This window comes from Rhinatrema bivittatum, chromosome 1, assembly GCF_901001135.1.
Source record: "Rhinatrema bivittatum chromosome 1, aRhiBiv1.1, whole genome shotgun sequence".
Taxonomy (NCBI): Eukaryota; Metazoa; Chordata; class Amphibia; order Gymnophiona; family Rhinatrematidae; genus Rhinatrema; species Rhinatrema bivittatum.
The window spans coordinates 495,488,979-495,510,905 of record NC_042615.1 but is presented as its reverse complement, the minus strand read 5'-3'; the positions used below and the strand labels follow the sequence as shown (position 1 = coordinate 495,510,905).

At 43.2% G+C, this 21,927-nt stretch overlaps 1 protein-coding gene across 5 annotated transcripts in view; it reads right to left on the bottom strand.

Annotated features, from left to right (window-relative positions):
- ADAMTSL1 (ADAMTS like 1) overlaps window positions 1-21,927 on the bottom strand; it is a 1,467,826-nt gene that overhangs the window by 375,077 nt on the left and 1,070,822 nt on the right. For all 5 annotated transcript variants that reach the window (XM_029608733.1, XM_029608741.1, XM_029608751.1 and 2 more), the window contains one exon: window positions 2,979-3,090. In XM_029608733.1, coding sequence (XP_029464593.1) covers window positions 2,979-3,090 — 112 coding nt within the window. The remainder of the gene's footprint in view (window positions 1-2,978; window positions 3,091-21,927) is intronic.

The window sequence follows — 21,927 nt, the reverse complement described above, 5'->3', positions numbered from 1 at the left end:
ATTCACTAATACAAGAAATTGCCTAATCAGTACCTCTCACAAAATATTGCCTTGGTCCGATCACCAATTAATAAAAGCAGAAATAGCCTTCACCAACCAAATCCATAATAGTATGGATAATAAGCTTACATTTACTTTCAGGAAAAAGAAAGAGATGGAAGTATTTGCAGAAGCAATAGAAACTAAGATCCATGAACTAAACCCTAACAAATTCCATAATGGCATTTGATTTATGGGATAAAAAGTCAATGATATAGCTGAAAACCTTTGCCCTGTTCAGACGAATACTATTCACAAAGAAGAGAATAACTCCAAACATAAGAAGCCCTCATACAATGAGAATTAAGAAGAACTAAACAGAACCTTAGGGATCGATTTTAAAAGGCGCACGTACCCGCATCCATGATTTGATAACATGTGCGCGATCAATCGGCCTTTATCCCAGTTCCCTCCTCACCTCACCTCGCCCCTCCCCACCCAGACCACACACCCCGGCCTATCCCCTTTTAGCTGGCCCAGCACTTCTGCACATATTGGAGGCTACATGCGTGGCTGGGCCCTTTTGAAAATGCGCGCAGGGCCCGGCCATGCACGTAATCCCCGAATTTTATGTGCAAAGTCCTTTTAAAATTTGGGCTTTAGAAAATTAGAGAAACAATGGTGGAAATGCCCATCTGCTCAAATCCTAGGAAAATACAGATCTTTCCTTACAAAATACCATACACTAACCAGTAAAGCAAAATAAGATTATTATGCCAAACAGATTCATGGGGTTACCTTTAATTCTAAACTTCTTTTTGAGATTGTTAAACATTTAATTAAAAATCCAACATCCTGTATCTCGAGAAACTACAACTTCACAAAGGCCTCCTGCAATGAATATGCCACCGCATTCTTAGACAAAATTGATAAGTTGAAAAAATTCATTACTTGTCCCCCAACAAAAACACCTGAAGACACAAATGACTTGGTTAAATGGTTCACATCTGACACAGTATCGAAGCTAGAAATTAGTCAAATCATTAATAAAATTAAACTTGCTACTCACCCACATGACCCAATACTAGCCAGTTCCTTAAAACAAGTACACCAAGTAATCACTCCAACAATCACATCCTTAATCAATCAATCACTATCAGAAGGAATTATGCCACAAGGATTAAAACAAGCGGTAATAAAACCAATCCTAAAAAAATAAGTCTGGTAGAATTGACGAATGGGATAACTATCACCCAATATCCAACTTGCTGTTTCTAGCAAAAGTTATTGAGAAAGCAGTGTTATCACAGCTTGCAAACCACCTGGAAGATCAAAATATTCTATACCCAAATCAATTTGGATTTAGGAAACATCACTCAACTGAGACATTACTCCTATCATTAACGGACTCTGTTTTATGAGGGCTAGATACCGATGAATCTTACTGTCTTGTACTAATTGACCTAACAGCCACATTTGACACTGTGGACCAAAATCAGTTATGCCATCAGATGAGAAACATTGGGATCAACGGTATGGTACTCAAATGGTTCTCTTCATTTCAATCTAACAGAACATTCTAACCATATATCTGACACTTTTGAGTGTGATACAAGTGTCCCTCAAGGCTCAGCCCTCTCAGCGACACATTTCAATATTTACATGCTCCCATTGTGTAAATTACTGACAAATCTAGGTACCACTCTACATACCACTCTCCAGATCATTTGAAAACGTAGCAGCGATAATATCTATATATATGAAAGCAATACAACAAAAACTATCGCAACTTAAACTGACATTAAACCCTAAAAAGAGCGAAATAATTTGGTGGAGTAGAAACTCATTGATAATTAAACCACCATCCCTAGACCTGGATAATTCTCAAATTAATCCCTCAAATCAAGTATGGGATTTAGGTGTACAGCTAGATGAGAACCTCTCAATGAAAATGCACATCAGGAAATTATTAAAACAATTTATGCAAAACTGTGTATACTACAGCAGCTGAAATCATTATTAACTTTTCAGGACTTCCGAACTCTACTGCAAACTCTAATCTTCTCAAACCTTGACTACTATAACTCCTTACTTCTAGGTCTTTCAGCACGTCACCTAAAACCCTTGCAACTATTACAGAATGCTGCAGCAAGACTACTATTAGGATCTAGGAAATATGATCACATTACACCCTCACTGATGGCACTGCATTGGTTACTAGTACAATCCAGAATCTACTATAAAGCCTAATAATAATACTCAGTATCATTCATTCCAACCACACCAGCTTGTTAGGAGTAACAATCCTCTGAGAACCCAAAATAAAGGCCTATTGACTATTCCCCAATATGGAGCACACAACCGATGCAAATAAGAGATCGAGTATTCTCCACAGTGGGTCCAAAGCTCTGGAATTCTCTGCTTGTGGCATTGCATATTTTACCAGATAGAAAGAAATTCAAAAGTGAATTAAAAACATGGCTTTTCAAAAATGCATATAATTTAACTTAAAAACATCAGATTAGACAGAATCACAAAAACCAGAAGGACAAAAATAATAATTGTATCATGAAGAATAAATCAAACAAGAATATGCAAAATACTCTAAACAACCCACAGGCTAAGATGAGAAAATTACTATTTTGTTTGTAAATATCAATATTCATTGCCTTATGTACTAGTTTAATTCCATATGGACTAGAAATTCTTACTAGATAGATTTTATGTTAATTCTTTTTTATTAACTTTTGCAACGAGCAATCACAGAGTCGGCATATGATACATAATGTGTTCTGTTATCCACGAATACTAACTCTATAACCATTCTTAGTCATTTGTTTGCAGAATCTATAACTATGAAATTCACTTTGTAAACCATTGTGATCTATACATGGAACGACGGTATATAAAATGTATAAACAAATAAATGATGAGATTAAACAACTACAGTGGTGGACAACAAAATCAAGATTGTCTTCTCATCCCAGAGGTCCCCTTACCTCCTCCACAGGATGCAGAGCATGGAAAGTAGTCAGTTTCTCTCCATCGGTGTATGATGGGCTGATAGAAGATGAACTGAACCACACTGTCTGCAGCACCAGCATAGTGGACCTGAAAGGTTAAATCACTACAGCTTAACTTTGATTTCAAATGCGAATATGTCATTATACAACATACATCTGTCTATCTATATATATAATTTTTTTTTGGATCAGCAGTTTCCTGCATCTTGGGCTTCCAGCTTAACTGAAATCTGCATCTATTGGCCTATGGCACCTTCAGCCTTTACTTACAACTATTCATGGAATTTTCCCCTTATTTCATATCTCCCTTTCACATTAGTCCAGCTATTGCAGTGACGGTCATCAGCCAGCAGCCATGAACCACGGCTCTCTCTGGAACTGAGGTAAGCAAAACAAGCACATTAAGCTGGACCTTAGACCAACTATATGCCAATATATCTCATCAACATTAATGGTGGATAGCCTGGGGGCCTTGATGACTGGAATTGAAAATCCTGTTGTAAAGAGAGATGGAAATCTTGAGGTCCAAATCCAAAAGCATTTAGCTGGCTGACTCAGACGATAGCTGGCTAGTTGAATATTTGGGCACATATCCGGCTAAATTATAGCTGGCTAATAAGTTAGGCAGCTAGAATTTAGCTGGATATGTTAAGGGCGAAACTGGGAGGAGTTGAAAGAGACGTCTAATTTAACCAGCTGACTACAATATTCAGAGTTATCTGGATGACTTAGCCGGCTCTGGTTGGGCCAAAGAGCTGTCCTAAAGTTAGGTGGCTATAATTAGCCAGCTAACTTTAAGATAACCGGCTATATTTAACAGTGCGGCTGCACTACTGAATATACCTCCAAAGTTAGCCAGATAAGTTTATCCGGCTAACTTTGCTATTCGGACTGTATCTGAATATGGATCTCCTTATGTTTTCGCTAAACAGTGGAAACCTAAAGCCCAAGTAAAAGACAAAAAATAACGCTCAGGCAAATGGCTGAGCTGTGCATTTCTCTCAGCCACTTGTGCATCTATTCGCACAGTTTTATTAGTGTAGGTACCAGGTCTAAATTTAGACATTGCACACTTAGAAGAAAAGAAAGGATGCAAGATAAAGGTACAGTTAAACCATCTGCACATACAATTGTTTTATTCCCTTCTGAAAACCGAGCCTGAAAGCTGCAGAAGCTTAAAGAGCTGTTAAACCAGGAGACCCATGCTTTGTCACCCTTGCTCACTGGGTGAGAATGAGCGAGTTACTTTTACTTAATCTGTATTCAGCATCACTTTCCGGAAAATTCTCCATTTTTGGAATGTAGCATTCTGGTGCACAGCTAGCTATGGACGCATCACAGCCTAGAGGTGGCTGTATTTACAGTGGTGGTAAAGTGCTTGACATTAATTTTAATCACCCGCTTTGACGATAGCTGATTTGCTGACAGCAGTTCATTAATTTGTCACTGTTAACCTGCTTCACATCATCCTGTGACACATGATTTGACCCTGTTGACATATAGAGGGAAGACAATTTTTTTTCTAAGCAGATAGAAAGTTCAATTAGTTTTTTAGTATAGGGAGCTGCTATAGGAAACACACTAGGGATGATGTAAAAAGAAAAGGGATGGTCAGTGCTGCAGGATATTCCAAGAGGATGACAGATAGTTCAGCCCCATGGAGGGCATATTCAAGGCTAGTGAAAGCACTAAGAGGACCAGGCGGCCACCTAGAGCACCACAATTTTAATAGCAGCACAGCAGTTGCATCTCCTTCTTCCCACCCATGCAGGCCTGTTAAAGGAAATTATGTTGTGTGGGCCCATGTGGATGGGAAGGAGGAGATGCAATGGCCGTAGCAGGAGCAGGCTGCATTTCTTTGTGAATCATATCCTGAGCCCTGAATATGTCTGCAGCTAGGATATCCAGGCCCCACACTGAAGGGTTGCCACCGGTCAGAGAGGGTGAATGCCACCAGGGGAGCCACTCACTCCCTGCCCTGAGAGGTTATTAGGAAATCCAACCTTATCCACCTGGTGTCAAGACAAAGGTCGTCCCCCTCCTTCCATTATACCGAGGAAGACAGCCCAGTCCCAAGGCAGTGCTTGCTCCCAGTCCGGATAGACTGAGCCGGCTCTGGCTGTGTTCCAGTAGTGGCTCTGAAGGTCCAGAAGTCTGTCTCCGTACCATTTCTGATTCAAGTCTGACTCCACCTCCTGCTACTGTAACCAGAAGCAGACAGTGATAGTGCAGACACAGATGTCCACTCCCCTTCCATGTGCAAAGCACTGGCTGAGCTCCTGCAGGAGATGTGCTGGTTACAAGGTCTGGGCTATTTGCTGGGTGCTATTCTGTAGTATACTGGTGTTTTTAAAAATGTATTTATGTACGTAGATTACCAAATCTTTCAATTTGCTGCCTTAAGATAAATCAAATTGAATAACTTGGTGTGGAAATATATATAATTTTCTCGTGTAATGCCTGGAAACTTGGTCATCTCAATACTAGGGATGTGCATTCGTTTCATACGTTTCTTCTACAAGCATGTAATACGAAATGTATGAAACAAATTAAACAAATGCACATCCTTACTTAATTCTAAGCCCTATATTTGCAGACTATCCTGCACTTCTGGTCAAATGATTCTTCTAGACATGGGGAGGTCCATATTCAGATGCAGTCTGGCTAGCAAAGTTAGCCGGATAAACTTTTCAGGCTAATTTTGAAGGTATATTCAAGAGTGAAAACGGACTATTTAATATAGCCGGCTAACTATAGCCTCTTAACTTTAGGACAGCTGTTTGGCCCGATCAGACTTAGCCAGCTAAGTCATCCTGTTAACTCTGAATATAGGAGTTAGCTGGATAATGTAACTGGCTAACTCAACTCCTCCCAGTTGCGCCCCTAACTTAGCTACCTAAATTCTAGCTGGTTATCTTATTAACTGGCTAGCATTTAGCCGGACAAGTGCCCAAATATTCAGTTAGCCGGCTATATGCTTTTGAATATGGACCTCGTCTTTTCTTGAATCTGTTGCTTCTCTTTTGGTCATATTCATACAGTCTCCATATTTCAATTCTTATATTTTTAGAAGATGATCCACTTCTTTTGATCATTTACATCACAGTTCAGCCAAGGTACAGTAAGCCAATTTGTGTATTTTTGGTCACAGTTTTTTTTATTTATCAATCCAGAAAGAAAGAGTAAATATGTGTGTGCAAGTGAGACAGCATATGTATGTGTGAATGAGCCTGTGTGTGTGACAGGAAATGTGTGAGAGCATTATGAATGTGTGTGTGTGTATGTATGTGAAAGAGAGAGAGCATGTGTGTATGATGGAGCATGTGTGTGAGAGGAAATGTGTGGGTATGTGAGAATGGGGGAGGATGTGAGTGCACATGAGTGTGTGTGTGCATATGTGTGAGTGAGACAGTATGTGTGTCCATGAGTATGTGTGAGTGGGAGAGCAACTGAATATGTGTATGAGTGAGACTGCATGAGTATATGAGTTAGAAAGAGTCTGGCTGATGCAATACCACGCGCTCAGTTGAACCCGCGTTTTGGACGTGCGTCCATAAACCCTTATGCAATAAGAAGATTAGTGTATCCAAAATGCACACCAAATCAGTGTGTAGCTAATAGTGCTCATCACATGTAAACGCCATGTTGACAAGACTATTAGCCTGACGCGCACATTTTAACCCTCAAAAATTAATGGTAGCACCGAAGCTGGCATTAAGTCTTAGAGAGCCCCAAACGTTTAACAGAAAAGCAGAAAATATTGCTTTTCAGTGGTTCCTCTAACTTAACATCATGGTAATATTAAGTTGGAGGAGCCACAGAAAGCAACGTGAAAAAAAAATGTCTTGATGGCTGTCAGGTTCAGAAAACGGACACTCAATTTATGAGCATCTGTTTTCCTAACCCACGCAAAGCCACGTCTCTTGGGTACCTGATGCCGAGGTGGCGCTAGGAATGCACGGTTTACCCTAGCGCCTCCTTTTTAACACAGTGGCTCATTTGTCTACTGCATGGTGCTCCCAGAAGCAGTGGATGGGTATTAGGAAAGTAGGTACTCAATCATGAGTGACCATTTTTCCCACATGGATATTGCATTGGCCTGAGTTTGTGTGAGCATGTCTGTGTATGTGAGCGAGCATGTGTCTGTTATAGAATCAGTATATGAAAAAGAGATGAGAAAGTTTGTGCACAACCACAACCTTTCCCTTATTAATCCATAACCATTTCAAAACATCTGGAAATCAAAGGTCCCAGGTATGGAAAGCAGGGAATTTGTAAAGTCCTTAATAGTTTTATTATTGGGTGTTATGTGATCTGTCTGGAAGATTTTTTTAAAAGTTTATATGAATTTTAATAATTGGATATAATTCTATTTGTAAGCTGTTTTGAAATATTTATTCTTTTTATTTGTATGATTTTACTGTCATTAATGTTTTATATTTCTTGATTTTATTGTTTGATGTTTTATGAAGCATGGCAATGTGTTATGTTCACCACTCGCAGGACAGGCCTGTAAGTGGTTTCACTCATCCCGATGCCGCCACTACTGTCTTCAGGCATAGAAACGTCGCCGACTCGCAGTTGTCACCGCCGCTCCTGCTTGGCACCTCCCTTGGTGCGCATGCTGCGACGGCACTTCTCTTAAAGGGTCCACTGCGGGAAATGCCTGCGGCACCCTGGGATGATATCACTGCTGGTTGCCTTATAAAAGGGCTCTTCCAACCCTTCAGCTTTGCCTCAGCAAGATCTCCTGGTTCCTGTCTCATTCTGATTCCAGTTCCAGTCTTGCTCAAGCCTTCAGCTCCGCCTCACTCTTCAGCCTCTTCCAGTCTTCAGCCTCACTTCAGCCTTCAGTCCCGCTTCAGCCTTCAGTCTGTTCCAGTCTTCAGCTCCACGTCAGTCTTCTGCCTCTCACTGTTCAAGCCATCAGACTTGCCTCTGTCAAGTCTCCAGCCTTAGCCTTATCATAGCCTGGCCCATGCCAAGATTCACTCACCCACTGTTGGCACAAACCCTAGGGCCCAGCTCTCAAAGCTGAGCCAATTGCGCACAGCAAGAGGGGTTCATGCTCACATTGTTCGCAACAGACTGCTGAGCCATGAGCTCAGTGAATGCATTCCTGAAACGGGCCATCACTGCCTTGGCCCACCAGATGCAGGAGTAAAAAAACGGACTTGGTCTCCTGCACCAGTTCATGCAGCAGGCCCAGTAGCAACTCAATCAAGTAAAATATTCATTACAGACTTTGTCTCAGCACCTAGATATGTTACAAGCGCAATATCCGGTTTCCGCCCCAGTGCCTTCACCAGTGAATCCTGCACCAGCACTCATCCGGGCCGTGAAATCCCTGATTCAACTTCCGCCACCTATGAGGTATAGTGGTGACCCTAAGGGGTGGAGAGGATTCTTCAATGTGTGCAAGATGCAGTTTGAACTACAGCCGATTCATTTTTTTTTTTCGGACCATGTCAAGATTACATATATTCTTTCCTTGTTGGACAGCCCTGCTCTCACCTGGGCTTGTCCCTTGTGGGAGCAAGATGACTTACTTCTCAGGAACTTGGATAATTTCATACAACAATTTCGCTTGATCTTTGATCAGTCCAGTTGCTTCTTGTCCACTGCTACAGAAATTCTTCGTATTGATCAAGGCACTCGCTTGGGCGGCAAATACGTGGTAGAATTTCATACCTTAGCTTCTGAACTTGGTTGGGGCGAGGACAGCCAAACTGCCATTTTCTGGCATAGATTATCCAGGAGAATAAAAGATGAACTAGCGGCTTGGGACCTTCTTCCAGCTCTCAAAGAACTTATCGCCCTGGCCATTTGTATAGACCTAAGATTCCAGGAGCAAGCTCGCAAAAAAAATAGTTCTCCCAGCAGATCCCTCCTGTGGTTCCCAGACCTCTGTATCCCTCACAAGCCAACTTAGAACCACCGAAGGTGGACGCCTTCGAAGAACCTATGCAATTGGGTAATACCCAACTCTTGCTTGATGAGAAACAAAGGCAAAGATCACAAAACCTCTGTCTCTACTGTGCTGCACAAAACCATTTTCTGGGAGACCGGAAAACTCTGTAAATAGAAGCCTTGTCAGGAAGGTAGCCTTGCACCAACCTGCTTCTTCTCTACAACTAATGATACCAGTGTGTCTCACCTATGGAAAACACTCAGTTCAGACTAAATTCTTAATAGACTCCGAAGCCAGGGGCAAATTTATCCAAGAATTGTTACTAGGTCAATGTGGTTTCCCTACTACCAGCTTAACCACCCCTTGTGCCATTTCATCTGCCTATGGAGAACTCCCTACCTAGTTGTGTGACCACCACTTCCTTACCCATTACAATGCAGACCAAGAAAACATTCAGTTCTAAGTACTATGTAAAGCATCCAGCCCTCTTATACTTGGACTACCTTGGCTGAATCTCCATCATCCATACATTGATTGGAGCACCTTATGGATTAACAAATGGGGTCCATCTTGCCAGGAGCACTGTGCTGTCTGAAATATCTCACCTGAACTACCAGATTTTCCCCTCCGATGTACATCCTGTTCTGATTCGAGTTCTGATTCACATTGTTCTCCTGTGAAAGAATCCTCGTCCTGTGATCAGGATCAGATTTCAGCCTTGCCTTCGTCCAAATCTTCAGCCTTTTCCTTATCTAAGCATTTAACCTTGAATGGTTCTTCACTTCAGTCCTGAAACCAAAGAATCTCTGGATCAGTATTTGGACCTCCAAGGACCCAGTTGGTAAAGAAGTATCTTTGTTTCCTCAGAAGCCGAAGAGAGGAGGCTTGAGAAGGGGGCTTATAGGAGGAGGTACTGTTAAGTTTGCCGCTGCGGGACAGGCTCACAAGCAGCTTCACTCACCCTGACATTACCATTGCTGTCTTCATGGCATGGAAATGCCGCCGACTCATAGCTGACGCTGTTGCTCCTGCTCAGTGCCTCCTTAGGTGCGCACGCGTGACAGCACTTCTCTTAAAAAGCCAGCGGGAGGAAAAACCTGCAGCACCCTGGAATGATGTCACTGCTGGTTGCCCTATAAAAGGGCTCTTGCAACCCTTCAGCTTTGCCTCAGCAAGGTCTCCTGGTTCCTGTCTTGTCCTGGATTCTAGTTCCAGTCTTGCTCAAGCTTTCAGCTCTGCCTCAGTCTTCAGCCTGTTCCAGTCTTCAGCTCCGTCTCAGCCTGTTCGTCTTCAGCTCCACTTCAGTCTTCAGCTCCGCTTCAGCCTTCAGCTCTGTTTCAGGCTTCAGCTCTGCTTCAGACTTCTGCCTTGCACTCTGCAAGTCGTCAGTCTTGTCTCAAGCCATCAGCCTTGCCTCTGCCAAGTCTCCAACCTTAGTCTTGTCATCGTATAAACTCTTGGACTCTGTCATAGCCTGACCTGTGCCAAGACTCGCTCGCCCATTGTCGGTGCAAACCTTAGGTCCCTGCCCTTGAGAATGAGCCAATTGCGCCACAGCAAGAGAGACTCACACTTGCATTGTTCACAACACAATGTTTCTGTTTTTCCATTTTTGAACTGCAAAAAAAGAGTCTGGCTTGTTGAAGTTTCAAATTCAGTTTTTGACTGCAAGTTTATACTTTATTGTCTCTTTATTCTGTATTTTGTGATGGTCTATCTGTGTCCTGCATATTTAAGTAAGATGAGGTATTCTGCTAGCGTGTACCTTCTGTATAGAGATCTTTAGAAGCCTGGCTTGTTCTGTTTTCCTAATAGGAGGTGTATTGGTATTTTAGGGCTTGAAGTAATATTTGCAGTGTTGCCTTTTCGTAGATAGGGTTCTTACTGTTTGATACTGTTAGTTAATGTTTTGGTATTGAAGGTTTATACTATTACAGTTGTAATTCAGTTTACTCATGGCTTTCTGAGGGCCAAGCCCACATCCAACACAATTACAGTAGGCTTAATACTACATGGGTTCCTAGTGCCTCAGGGTTTTCTAATTGGCAACACAGCAGTAGATGAAAATATATTATACATGCTGTGATATTTTTATCTCTGAAGACTGTACTTTGAATATCCATTTTTGTGTAAAATCTGGTGTTATAAATAGCTAATTTTTAATTGAGTGTGGAGAGGGCCAAAGGGAGGATGGGGCCAGGGTGAGTGTGGGGAGGAGCACACGGTTGTCTCTAGGTGAAGCACAAGATGGCACCGGCCATCCATTGCTCCTACCATGTGAAAGGGACTGACCAATGGCACTGGTAGCCCCTGTGACATCGTAAGGGCAAAGGGCCATTGGCGCCATTTTGATTCGTAGCAGGCCTGACAGCCCAATGGCACGGAGGGAGAGATCGCTCGTGGGACCCTGCTGGACCACCAGGGCTTTTAGTAAGTCTTGGGGAGGGCTCGGGATGGCGGGGGGGGGGGGGGGGTTGTAAGAATGTAAAATTGAAGGGTTGGGTTTTTTTCCGTTCCGGGGTTTGTTTTTTCTAATTCGTTTTTCTGGTTTCGGGTTCGGGTTCCAGCTTCGTTTTTGCAGAAAAACGACCTATGGGAAAAAGAGTTTTCCCACGAAGCGCCCGAACTGAAACCCGACCCGAGCCAGAAAAACAAAGCTCATCTCTACTTCTCAATGGACCGTACATTAAGATAAGTGTCATCTAAGTTTTGAAACTCTTTTATATGCAAAAAAATGTATCAAAAAGATTGAAAGACCTATGATTAAACATTTATGAGTAGTATATCATTTGTGTGGTGTTACAAATGTTATTCAACCACTACTAGGTAAAAATTCAAACACTCCATTTATGATGGTCTCATTTGTCTTTTAAAGAAATATATTTGTGGTTTCAAATAAATACTACCTGTTTTACTATTTTGTGGAGTTAATTATATCAAATAAAATGCTTCCCTTCTGTCTTGGGGGCTTTCAATTATACTCAAGTACCTATAAGTCCCTCCTACTGCAACCACAAGGTTTTCCACTCCCTCAATAAGCAGATGGTCTTCGATGCCAAAGGCATCATCCTGGACCTAGTTCCCAGGTTTACAGGATCTGCCTACAATGCCTACATCCTCTCACAGGAATTTATTACCTCTTCCAGGAAGGCACATAATTGGGGGCTGGTTTCTAGGTAGGAATGCACTTATCACTACCACCACCATACACCAACCAACCTCTTTTTATTGTCTCCTTCATTTCTAGGTGGACTGACAGCATTGGCCCAGTAGGAATGCTCTAACCCTGCCATGTGAACTATCCCGCTTGCCAACCCAAAGGCATATCTAACTGCTCTTCTCTGCCTTCTCCCCTACAGGTGATAAAGGATATATACTCAAAACCTGGCTCATGATCCTGCTGGCTAACCAAAAGACTTCTTCAGATTTCTGCTGTAACAAGGCCCACCGGCAGACCAGGGCAATCAAAAGAACCTTCAATCGACTCAAAACATATTTCCACTGCCTGGAAAGATCTGGAGGATGCTTTCTCTACAACCCCGCTAAAGTCTGTGAGATCTTTCTAGCCTGCTGCAAGCTTCACAGCCTGGCTAAAGCCAGAGATCTGCCTCCTTTAGAGGGACTACAAAATCATCTAGAGGAGAATGAAGAAATGTGAGTCAGAAGGAATCGCAGAAGATACAACATTAGAGTCAAAAACAGGCTATAGAGGAAAGGATCACTCTGATACAAAGACATTTTCAAAGGTGAACATGAATTTATTTACATTGTGTGCTCAATGTGATAACTACTATAAAAAATCTATTTTTGGGGGTGGGGGAAGCTCAAATGCCTTAGATTGTTTATGTCTGGCACTCCTCCGTAGTGGTGTCCTCATATGGCTAACTCTGCCCTCACAGGGCATGGGACCTGGTAGCTGTGGCACTTCAACAGCACTGCTAAAGGGACCTGCAAGGCTCTCGGTCCTCCGGCAGGCAGCTGTGGTGGGCCTTTCCTCCTCAGCCACTTGGATCCTTGGAAAAATGGGAGCATCTCTTTCAGCTAGTGGCAACAGTGGTGCTGCTGCTGCAGGCTGCATAGGCTTTGGCGGTGGTAGCATAAGAAGAGGTTTTAGCATGATGGATTCTGGTGGAGGAATAGGTGGAGCTGGCAATGGTGCAGGTGGAGCTCCAACTTGGGGAAGGGGCATCCAGCCTGGTGGTGCTGCTGCAAAGATGGGTGATGGCTGCATCCAGTGGGGCATGATGTAGAAGGGAGCTAATGGGGGTTGTGGCTGCCAGCAGGATATTCTCTGTAGCATCTCCCTCCACACTGCAATCTGGGCTTTCATTGCATGGCAAATGCCTCATAGCTCCTGTTGCATAACCTGCATCCCCTCCCTCACAACCTCCTAGATGCCCTGCATTTCATTCCTGCAATCTCCTCCACCACTTGGGTATTGGTGTCCATGATACGCTTCTCTGCAGGAGTGGCCTGCACCTCCTCAAGGAGAGATGATGTCCACTTCTGCAGAGCTTCCCTCCTGCTAGCCACCTGCAAACTGCCCATGACCAGGTGTGCAGGAAACGTAGCCATTGGCTGGGTCTTCTCCTCCTGCATTATGGGTTGTTGCTGCCTCTCTGCGGGTCCCTCTTCTGACTCTGTGTCCTTCTCTGGGCAGGTAGGCAGCACTCATAATTGCTACCTTGCCCTTTGGAAGAAACTTGTTCTCGGGCCATCAGAGTCCTTGCTGGGCTGCTCCCCTGCAAAATAGAAATGTGTTCATACTTTCAGTATACATGCTATGTGGGGTTTTCTCTTCACACTCACTAGGCCTTCTTTTCTGCCTAGCAGACTAGCTCCATGATCCATAATATGGCACCTCCTGCTGCACCCCAAACTATATAGAAAGCATTCCAGTGGTACAGAGATATACCCTGGAAATTAGAGATGTGCATTGTTTAGTTCTTTTGGTTCAGGCTTTATTTTCGAGCCCCCGTGGGAAATATTTTTTCCCGCGGTTTGGGTTTTTTTTTTCGTGGGTCCCGATTTTTGTGTTAGTGCGAAATTTCAGAAAAATTCCAATCGTTTTTCAGTTCCCCCAAACCATGACGAATTAGATAATTCTGTTGAAATTGTCTAATTTGTGAAAAACGAATGCACAGCTCTACTGAAAATACTTATGTATCAGCATGCAAAGCCATAGAGAGGCCTCACTACATGGTGTGACTCTTAAAAAAGGTTGCTTACTGGCTCCAGATGTTGAGAACTGAAAGATGAAGTCTTTGGATTTAGCCATTGCATTCAGGGAGGGACTAGTAGTATGACTTCCATATTGCTGTTCCTTAGAAATGCTAGACTACAAGTTCCTGCATGCCTTGGGGTAAAGCCTGGGCTGGATCAGCCTGTTCTGAAAATCTGGAGCCAGTTGGCAAATGCTTAGCTATCTGCATTGTGCACCAAATAATAATTCAAACATATAATATTTCTACATGTAAGGAGTTGGCCTTTTGTCGCCTTAAAACATTTCTCAGCCCCTTACTAACATTCTGTATGCATTAATAGCTGATCTGAGAACCCTCATGAGACAGAGATTACATCAGGCCTAGCCTGTCAGCTGTTAGCATAGTGTCCATTTGTAATGGAGGTCCTGCAGGTACCCATTGGGTAGGGTATGTTCCCTGAGTGCCAGCACAGGGATGGTATCTTCACAGAGGAGGCTCAAAGGAGAGTAGAGGAGAAGCTTTCTAGATAAGGATTTATGGGACATATAGATTAGTAATGTGAAGGGAGGTGCAAGATGAAAGGCATTTTGCCCAGAAAAAGTTGCCAGAGTGAGTCTGATTCCATTACAAGCTGCCCTAGATTGTAAGAAGAGTGAACCTGACATTGAAGATAAAATTTGCAGCTAACTTTCATCTACTGGGAGAGCCCATGCTGAAAGTAGTACCTGTCCCAAACACCTGTGTAGTGGGTCTGGAGGTTAAAGGAAAGTGGGGTCTTCTAGTTTCTATATGCCTACAGATACAGAGGCAACTCTATACAAAAAAAGTTCCTTGTTAGATATTAATTTCCAAGCCATTAGTCAGTAAAGCTTCCACCATACCATAAGTGTGCAGAGTGTTTTATTGGAGAGGTTGACTGAGAAGCTGGAAAAGACTCAGTGCTTACAAGTGAATAATGGCATAGACAATATTCAGCTTTTCACCCATTCAGAAACCCCGGGAATTCAGGAGGCCTAGTGCGCTTGTTGGCCCTCTGTGTGTGTCCAAGTGCCCAGGACCTTCACTAGATGAGGACCACATATAAGATAAAATGGTACAATACATATAATAATTTATTCCATACACACACTTTATCTGACTTTCTTACATACAATACTCACCTTGCTGGTGTTCAACTTGGAAGATGTCCAATTGGCTAACCCCTCCCACAGCTGCATCCGAAATGATGCTCAAAACCATTCTTTCTACTGAGGTGAAGGTGACTTGGCTAGCAGGCCCCTTGGCTCTCATCCTGACCTGCTTCCTCTTGACAAGATGTTGGAGCCACTTGTGGCTTAAGTCTTTCACCCTGTGGTTATTATGATAGACCTCACTGAGATGGTGGCAGATCTTCTCCCATAGCATCTTCTTATTGTATGAGCTCACTCTCCTAGATAGGATCTTCATGACCTGACAGACAAGAAGGGCCATCTCATAAGGTAGAAAGTTGCGCTTCCTCGCTAATGCTCTACTCTGTTGTGATATGGTGCAAGCAGGAGGACTTGCACTGGAAGCCAACCCTATATCTCCGCTTATACACATTAATTGCACGTATTTGCATGTGTAAAGGGGGTGGGGTATACTCAAGTAAATATTACACTTTTACATAATTAAAATAGAAAATATATGCACGTTTGGTATTGCTATCATAAATATGTGTACCATAAACATGTATTTTCTCTTTTAACTTGTGGTTTACTTGTATTTTGGGATAACAGCTGGATCCATTTTTTCAGGGACTAGGATACAGTCCAGTGTTTTTCCCTAGAGTGTGCAATGTGGGACAAACCTGGACCAAACCTGCCTGACCCTGATGCCTTGGAGCCTGTTTCTATTCCACCAACACAAGGTATATATTGGATGTTAGGAAAGCATGACATATGAGGATAAATATCTAATCATCAGAATCCTGGCTGATTTGTAGTTTGTCATTCAATAAAGTTTTTCTTTCCATATGGTACTTCACTCTTTTTTCCCTACTATCAATGTTTTAGGAAGCTCTATGTTTGCTATGTCTTACAATTTATCAGACCAAGAGGTTTCTAATAGGTCTGCCCTACCAACCCTTTGACCTGTGAAACAGTCGATGAAATTAACAGGCTTCAATCAGCTTCAGGTGGTAGAAAATCTCTGATGTGTGGCTGGAGTACATTTGATGTGAGGGTGTTTAAGGATTGCAAGTGGGATAAGTGGGAAAGGTGGCGAGGCCAGAGAAACACCAAGGACTCCCTGAGAGCTCACATCTAGTAGCTTTTCTGTGAGAATATTCAAATAGTAAATGATCTTTGCTGTTTATTAAAACACAGGACAATGCAGTCTTTGTGCTGGCAGATCTGGGGGCGATACATGTGTGCTAAACAACATGCAAGGTTTGGCAGATAGAACCAAGGAGCTTTCTGGAATGAAGCAGGGCCTTACTAGCCAGGCTAACTAGTGCGAGCATAGAGAAGAGTAAGCTTGTTGCTGTACATTTCTCAGACACCTGTATTATGTGTGGTAGGCCTTCAATTTCTGTAGTATACGAGAGAGCATTTCTTTTCCATGACAACTGGGTCATGCAGGTTACTTAGTATATCTTTCAGCAGCAACCTGATTCTGGAAAATGCAGCTTCTAACAGACATCTAACAGACATCTATATAAGACCTCTTCTCTGTTGTAAAGCTTATCGATTCAGAAAGGGTGTTCCTTATCTCCTTCTGCTGCGATTCTAGTTATGGGGATACATAATTGTTATACTTTATACACTAAAACTCCTGCTTTTAGCTTGGCAACAACCACATCTGATGCCCTTTGGAAGGAAGGGAGGTGGTAGATGTAGATTTAAGCCTCTGATATGGTTCCCTTAATGGTAGCTGTGTTAGAGGTGCAAGGTTAAGACAAATAAACCCTGATATTTAAAAAGGGCTCCAGAGGTGATCCGGGAAATGATAGAATAGTGAGCCTGACTTCAGTGGCAGGAAAAAACATGGAAACCATTAAAAAGAATAAAATCACAGAACATACAGATAGACATGATTTAATGGGACACAGCCAGCATGATTTTACCTATGAGAAGTCTTGCCTCACAAATCTGCTATACTTTTTTGAAAGGGTGAATAAGCATTTGGATAAAGGTGTACTGGTAGCTATGGTATATCTGGATTTTCAGAAGGCATTTGACAAAATTCCTCATGAGAGGCTTCTAAGAAAACTAAAAGTCATGAGATAGGAAGAGATGCCCTTTTGTGGATTGCAAACTGGTTAAACGACAGGAAACAGAGTAGGATTAAATGGACAGTTTTTATAATGGAAAAAAGTAAACAGAGGAGTACCTCAGGGATCTGTTCTTGGACTGGTGCTTTTCAATATATTTATAAATGATCTGGAATGAGGTTTGATGAGTGAGGTGATCAAATCTTCAGATGACACAAAAGTATTCAGAGTACTTAAATTGCAAGAGGATTGTGATAAATTGCAGGAGGACCTTGCGAGACTGGAAGATTGGGTATCCATATGGCAGAGGAAATATAATGAGGACAAGTAAAAGGTGATGGATATAGGGAAATATAACCCATGCTACAGCTACACAATGTTAGGTTCCATTTTAGAAGTTACCACCCAGGAAAAAGATCTGGGCTTCATGGTTGATATTACATTGAAATCATCAGCTCAGTGTGCTTTGGCGGTCAAAAAACCCAAACAAACAGAATGTTAGGAATTATTAAAAGGGAATGACAAATAAAACAGAGGATGTCATAATGCCTGTGTATTGCTCAATGTTAGACCACACCTTGAATACTGTGTGCAATTCTGGTCCCCGCATCTCAAAAAATATAGTTGCACTAGAAAAAGGGGATAAAACAGCTCCCCTATCAGGAAAGGCTAAAGAGATTAGGGCTGTATAGCTTGGAGAAGAGATGGCTGAGGGGGTATAAAATAAAGGTCTATAAAATCATGAAAGGACTTGAACAGATAATTGTGAAATGGTTATTTACTTTTTCAGATATTACAAGGACTAGGGGTACTCCATGAAATTAGAAAATAGCATATTTAAAACAAATCAAAGAAAAGTATTTTTCACTCAATGCACAATCAAGCTCTAGAATTCATTGCCAGAAGATGTGGTTAAGGCAACTAGTATAGCTAGGTTTAAAAAGGTTTAGATAAGTTCCTGGAGAAGTCTATAAACTATTAATCAATAGGGAACAGCCACTGCTTGATGCCAGCATTAGTAGCATGGGATCTGTATAATATTTGGGTACTTGCCAGGTACTTGTGACTTGGATTGGCCACTGTTGGAGACATGATACTGGGCTTGATGGACCCTTGGTCTAACCCAGTATGACATATCTTATGTTCTTATGTAACCACATGTAAATGCTGATATAAATGTAGATGAGTGGAGGATAACTATGTGTGGAGAAATCTGCATGACAAGCAACATGCTGAGCTGTGTGCAAGTCAGACAGTTATGGCTATAGGATGTCCTTAAAGGGACCTAACTTTTATAGAAAATAAACCATAGGGAGACACACACCTAAAGTGAATACAAAATTAGAAAACTTTTACAAATAATGTAAAAAATGTAAAATTCTTAACAATTTACAATTTTTCTCAATAAAAAGAGATGGGGAGGGGCAAACTAGGGATATGACTATATTCAAAACAAAACGTCCCAGGGACCTACAGACGTCAGGACTGAAGACCTAGGAGTCAGGTCACTTTGGTGGCAGCCTCATGCCAACGAGCTCAAGAGCTGCCTAATCCAATTTTGAGTCTCCATGAGTCACCCCATTACTGTGACCAGACTCCTGAGGTCTGCTCAGACCTCTCTCATCCCCTCAACCATTAACTGCATTGTCTGTCTGAACACCTCCTCAAGCACTGGCTGACAGCCTGGGGCTGATGCAACAGATACAGAGCCAGGTTGAGGAGCTACTGATAGGTCAGCAGAGGTTGGCAGGAGGGGACGATGACGTCTGAGCCTACCCTGGCCAGCAAGGGCTGGCCAGCCTGAGTCCTGACTTACCTAAATCCTGGAAAAGAAGAGGGAGGAGGCACTACTGGGTTGGGGAGAGGGATGCCTATTGCTGTTGGCCTGGGGCCTGCAGTGGAGGGGGGGAAGGGGGTTAACTGCCCCTACTGGGTCCCCCCTCCAGTTGGTGGTGGAAGGGGTGCCAGTACTGTTGGCTGCTGCTGCTCCCTGGCAGTGGTGGTGGTTGCAGAAGCATCAGGAGGCTCCAGGATCTTGCTGTCATCTCCTCCTTTGGCTTCCTCTTCCTTTTCCTCATCTGTGAAGAGAACAAAAAAATGATGTAATTTTGTGTACTCATATGCTGCAGGGTGTGATGTGCATGATCACACAGGCAATTAGACAGCATTCCTTTTCTGGGAGAGGTGTGGGCAAAGGGTATTTCTCATAGCTACTGGACATTCACTTCATATAGGTGGCAGCTGGGTGATAGAATGGTTACTTGAAATACACAAGCTTCAATTTAGCAGTATTTTACTAGATGATGCCTCGCTTGTGATAACTTTCTGTCAGGCTAGTTTGAGTTGGGTTATAGTCTACATAGAAAGGCATCAAGGGCCATGAGGCAGCACATAGTGAGGGGACATATGCTTTCCATGGCAATAAATTTAGGAGTGGCTTACAACACCGTAAAGGGATTCCAGCTAGGCCTGAGGGTGCCTTCCAAGTAATGCTTCATGACAGTGCTGCCCCTAACCCTAAGAAAGTCTAAGGTCTAACTTTTTAAGCATGTGGGTTTGTTAAAACTCAAGGCAGAGATAGGTTGTGGCAGTGTGGTAGGCCAATAGTGTGGCAAGTGATGGAAACAGGACATAGACAGACCATGTGATGGTCTGATGGCCATATCATGAATTTACCTCCAGCCCCATCCTACCTTGCACGCAGCCAGTCCAGGCACCTCCGATGTTTTTGGTGCAGCTCTTGGGCCTTCTTCTTCAAGTCCTCAATCTATACAAATAAATAGGAATACAAAGTTTATAGGGCACTATATCTGCTACAGTGACCTCCATACTTGTATGTGTCTATGTATTCTACTGACATCTGGAGTGAGTAAGAATGGCTCTTTGCAATCCCTTAATATACCTAGAAGTGGTGTGCTGCCACCTGGCCCAAAAGTCTTCCAGAACAGGGACACTCCATGAACTGCCATGGTACCCCTTTTCATGAGGGAGCAATCAGGGCAATCCAGTTAGTGGGAATATACCTTTCCAGAGAGTTCACAACTTTAGGAGTAACCAGAACTGCAGGACAAGGCCAAATCTCTCCCTTCTGAAAGAAGGAAATTGGTTTACTCTGCTATTGGGGAGAACATTAAATCTATTACATGTCCTGAGGAATTCTCTCTCTTAATGGCACCTTTACCATACTTATGGCTAATGGTTTAAGTCCTTCCTTGTTATCATAACCTACACTGTCACTCTTGTATTATATTACATTAGCAACACATGTACATTGATCATATTAATAGAATGTACATCTGTTACTGTAATCAAACATACCTATTGACTGTTACCCATCTGTAGGCCAATTTGAGGCCCCCCTACTGACTCCCTGTTACACACGGCAGCTCACAGGTCAGAACCGCGAGCTGTCCCACTCACTCTAGGATGCTGCCGGCCCACTGTGACACCATGTTTTGCGGCACAAACGCCGCTGCTTTCATGCATGCAGATAGGCATGTACACACGTGCCTCCACCCGGGATAAGGACCTCGCAATGGGAAAACTATCTTGGCGCCTCCTGATGACGTCAGGCCCTCTGGGCCATTTAAACCCTGCAGGAATGCTGGATCCTCGCCTCAGCAATAGGTCTCCTGGAGTTCTTCGGCCTTCAAAGCGCTTTGCCTTGTTCCTGTGTTCCTGTTCTCATGCCCCGGCATTCCTGCTTCTGTTCTTGTTCCTGTGTTTCCACATTCCAGTGTCCTTGGCCTCATCCAGTCCTTGTTCATCTTGCCCTGCTTAGCCCAAGTCTTGTCTTGTCTTGGTCCTTGTCTTCGTATTGTTCTCCTTGGCCTGCCTTCTTGAATTCTGACCTCTTTTTGGACCTCAACTCTTCTGGATTGCCACTTGAACCCAACCCTGCTTTGGACCTGACCTCACCTTGTCTTTTGCCTGCCCTGACCTCTGGCTTGTCTTCTATATCTGCTGTCTGCCACCTGCCCTGACCTTCATCTGGCTTTGGATTCCATACCTTGGATTGCTCTAGGGACCTACCTAAGTCCTGCCGGCCTCCATATCCCAAAGCCTCAACCTGCGGAGAATGCAGTTGGCAGGTGAAGCTCCATCCGGTATGTCCCGCCTCTGGGTTCATCTGCCAGCTGTTGGTGTGGGCTTAGGGGGCTTGCTCGCTGGGGGCGCATCAACCACATCACAGATCAAGGGTCAACCATTAGAGAGGGTATTACACTTCCCATGCACACCTTAACCAGTCCCACACCCCAGTACCTACACCTCTAGAGCCCCCCTAGAATTGAACCCCCCATACACACACTAACCTGTCCCCACCCCTTCTACCTGCTTTCTACTTACCCCAGGTATGATGCCTAGTGGTTAAATTCTCACTGCAGGACTTTCCAGGCCTGTTTCTTTTCTCTTAAGTTCCTATGACCTTCCCGGATAGGGTACAACACCCTCACATGCTCCACCACCAGGGACACCAGATGGATGACGTCCCTGAGTGAAGTTCACTGTTGAGCCGATGGCAGAATGGCTGAATAAGCCTTCCCTATAAGAACCGGAAGTTGCAAGTCACAGAAGCAC